At 32.6% G+C, this 3,584-nt stretch overlaps 1 protein-coding gene across 1 annotated transcript; it reads right to left on the reverse strand.

The window, feature by feature from the left end:
- Window positions 1-1,618: 1,618 nt before the first annotated feature.
- On the reverse strand, window positions 1,619-2,621 carry LOC104104188 (uncharacterized). The gene is made up of 3 exons (XM_070192290.1): window positions 2,571-2,621; window positions 2,115-2,242; window positions 1,619-2,023 (listed from the first exon to the last, which is right to left on the reverse strand). Exons 2-3 carry the CDS (start codon window positions 2,233-2,235, stop codon window positions 1,767-1,769), a joined length of 378 nt encoding a protein of 125 aa, XP_070048391.1. The 5' UTR covers window positions 2,236-2,242; window positions 2,571-2,621; the 3' UTR covers window positions 1,619-1,766.
- Window positions 2,622-3,584: the final 963 nt, after the last annotated feature.

Here is a 3,584-nt window from a genome sequence, read left to right on the forward strand (position 1 = left end):
CCGACCATCTTATTACTTGACCCTCATAGGCCTTAGTATTGGGAATATTAGATTGGAGCTTCTTAACAATTCCTCTACCACATTTCAAGTAGGGAACATAATCATAGATTCAGGAACCACCTTCACTTTCCTTCCTACGTGGTTATACAACCAGCTTATTTTAGTGGTGAGACAAGCTATCCATGTAGAACCAGTGGTGGACGGGGGCAGCAGCTCAACTGTACTCTGTTACAGAGCTTTGAATTCCACTGACGTTCCTCCAATCACAATGCATCTTCTGGGTGCTGATCTACCTTTATCCGTCGAGAACATAATGCATCCAGATCCTCAAGGATATCAGTGCCTAGCATTTCGTCCAACTGAAAATGAGGCTTTCTTCGGCAGTGTAACCCAAACCAACTTCCTAGTCGCCTATGATTTAGAAAATATGAGTGTCTCGTTCAAGGCCACTGACTGCACCAACATGGCCTGAGACTTGTGTCCGTATTTTGATAATAAGCTACTTTGTTATAATGTCAACTTCTTATCTATCTAATGGAACAAAGTAGTTATTTACTCTTTTATGTTCTCTTTAGTTTGATTGTTTTTGTTCATTGCATTTTTAATGTTTATGATCTACTTGTGCATGCATGCAAGCGACAAAAGGAAACGATATTAACCAACAAGAACTTTTAAACGTGAACTTTTGACACAAATATTCATTGTTACTGAATTAACTGGATATATGGTACCAAAGCGGGATGGCTTCCGTAACAGTACTAATTCATAGTTAATCATATATACAACGGATTGATAAATTAAATCCAAGGGACGTTTAATTTCAAATTTCTGGACAAAAGAGTAAGGGGCATGCAACAGGGGATTAATGGTTGTTTTGATATTCAGAGGTGTTCTAAGTTTCTCATGCTGCTGAGAGACTGATGTATGGTTGGTCTTGTTTTCTTTCTCTTTGGAGCACATGGGATGATTCAGGTCAATTAGCTCTATGTCTTGTCAGAAATTTGCATTTAGTGGAAGAAAATAGTACTATCATATTCTCTTAAGATTATTTCTTAACTTCAGTGAATACAAGACAATAGTACTACCATATTTTTTTAACTTAATATTACCTTATAACTTCACAGTCAAATTAAAGATGTTTGAAGTTCCTTCTGCTTGACACTCAACTTCAAATCTTTCAACAACTAAAAACTAGTTTGAGGTTCCTTGCACAGATTTTTTTGTCTCAATTAAACTAACCTTGTTTCCTATCACTGTAAATAACTTACCAAATTTCACAGTGACACCATTAATTCTGTTACAATATTATATTCTATTTTAAAAGGGGTAATGTGGTTTGAAATCTTCAACCGTTGACAACTTGTTTGTGACACAAGTCTAGTCTTATTTGACTTTCTCTTGCAGGAAGACTAATAACATTGTCACACTAAGTTTGAACCGAGTATTACATTTTCCAAACAGTGCATTTACTGTATGTCAAAATAGCACGATCCAATTATTGGCATATGGAAGGAAAAGAAAAAGAAGATTTTTTTTTAGCGTAAGAGTTACTGTTAGATTAATGTTTTGTAGTAAACAAAGTTAATTAACCCTTAATAAAATTAGGACAAATTCAAAGTAATTGGAACGCGAGAGTTTCATTGTATTTAATTTCTTGTCAAACTTTTAAGAAGGCAAACAAGGTAGAATGCTTGTTCAGGAGGTTCTATTATTACAAGACTGAATTACCATTCTATCATCCTAATAACTATATATCATATCTGGTATTATAATGGAAGATCATTCATGCCAAATAGACTAGATCCTGGAAGATAATCACCTACAGGACGATAATCAAATGGACTATTTGATTGATCAGGAAGATCATTCATGCCGCCAAATGGATCACTTGGTTGCCTGGATCCAGGATGATAATTCTCGCCAGATGGAAGTACATTATCTCTACCAAATACAGGACCATAATCGAATGGACTATTTGATTGACCAGCAGGAAAATCATTCATGCCAAATGGAAGTGGATCTGCTGCAGTACCAAAACCAAAACCAAATGGATGTTGATTACATTTTATATGATCAGTTTGCAATGGAATTTATTTAAGGGAAACTATCAATACCTCCACTTAATACAGGATCAATTCCACCTCCGAACAGTTTTTTACTATAAGTCCCTTCGCCACTAATTCCACAAACAAGAGAACCCACAAGAGCAACAACCATAATTAATCTTGAAATCATATTTCCACTGCAAATGTTTCAAAAATATGTTAATGGTATTAGGTGCTATAATACAAAAATTAGATAAAGAATACAGTGAAAACGCCAAAACATACGTTGAGAGCTGCACTTACAAATTCTTAAAATTGCAACACGCGCGCATGTTATATATTCATCTATCAAATACTTCAAACCAATTTCGTTATTTTAAAATAAAAAAAAATAAAAAAGCAATTCAAAGGAACCAATAAATTATGGCTTAATAAAGAGCGAAAAGATTTGTTTCTAAAAATAATAAATATTGGAAAAAAATAACCATCGAAATCTCATAGAAAAAGAGGAGTTGAAAAACTTACATGTATGTTTACCACCTTCGAGCAGTGAATAAAACTTAGTGTCCATCAAAGAGCTTTATAATTTGTTCGGAAATAAAGAATTGGAATCAAAACTTAATGACATTGCCATTTAAGATTATTAACTAAATTAATTAGCATGCAATTATTAATGGTTAGATTTAAAACGAAAAACGGATGTCAATGCAAGTTGCATTAACATTGACATTCATACATGAAACGTAATGCATTTAATAGAATCTGAAGCGTGGCAAGTTGCTGCCATATATACTTTGTTAGATGTAAAATCTTTTAATTACAATATGTATATGGATGTAGAGAGATCCCACTGATATAATGAATTGGTCTTTTTATTATTCATACCAAAACAAATATTAATAATATAGAAATCGATACTGTTTTAGTATGCATGCGTGAAATTAATCATATCTTTTTCTTTTTTATGTTTTATTTCCTATCTTAATAAGTTAATCGGAATCGACGGTATCTATTCATATTGTAGCGTTATATTCTACCATAAAAGCAAAAAGAAAATCTAAGCAAATTAACAGACAGTGGTTGTAAAATACTTAAAAACAGAGGAATTACTGAGTTAATAAGTTGAAGAGTTTTAGGAAACAAGAATATGAATATTAAAATTACATTTAAGCAAAACAAAGTACGACTGTAAGACTACTTTCAAAAGGAATATGCATATGAATTACATTGAAGAAAAAATTCATAGGATCAACGAGCTAAGTATATTAGATAAGCTTTAAGTTTCGATAATAATTACTTAATACTCCTTAAAACTTTAATATACTAGATGACAGCCAAAGTTATTTAACTAATAAAGTTTGTTTGTTATTTAGTTTTCTAAAACTAGAAGATACTAGGGAGTAGTGGCTAACCAATAGCTAAGACAATTTTTGTTAAGCCTATAGCACACATTTTAGTATTTATCACATTACCACCTAGGAATAGAATTATCCCGCATGCACTGCAGAGGTTGGTACTATATCCCTCTCATTGTAATTG

Source organism: Nicotiana tomentosiformis, chromosome 12 (assembly GCF_000390325.3).
Source record: "Nicotiana tomentosiformis chromosome 12, ASM39032v3, whole genome shotgun sequence".
Lineage (NCBI taxonomy): Eukaryota > Viridiplantae > Streptophyta > Magnoliopsida > Solanales > Solanaceae > Nicotiana > Nicotiana tomentosiformis.

Bases quoted from the DNA above. Each gene is read 5' to 3' on its own strand.
- LOC104104188 (XM_070192290.1), bottom strand. From the start codon at position 2,235: ATGATTTCAAGATTAATTATGGTTGTTGCTCTTGTGGGTTCTCTTGTT. The intron at 2,024-2,114 runs GTATTGATAGTT...TTGGTACTGCAG, and splicing joins TGATCCTGTATTAAGTGGAG to CAGATCCACTTCCATTTGGC.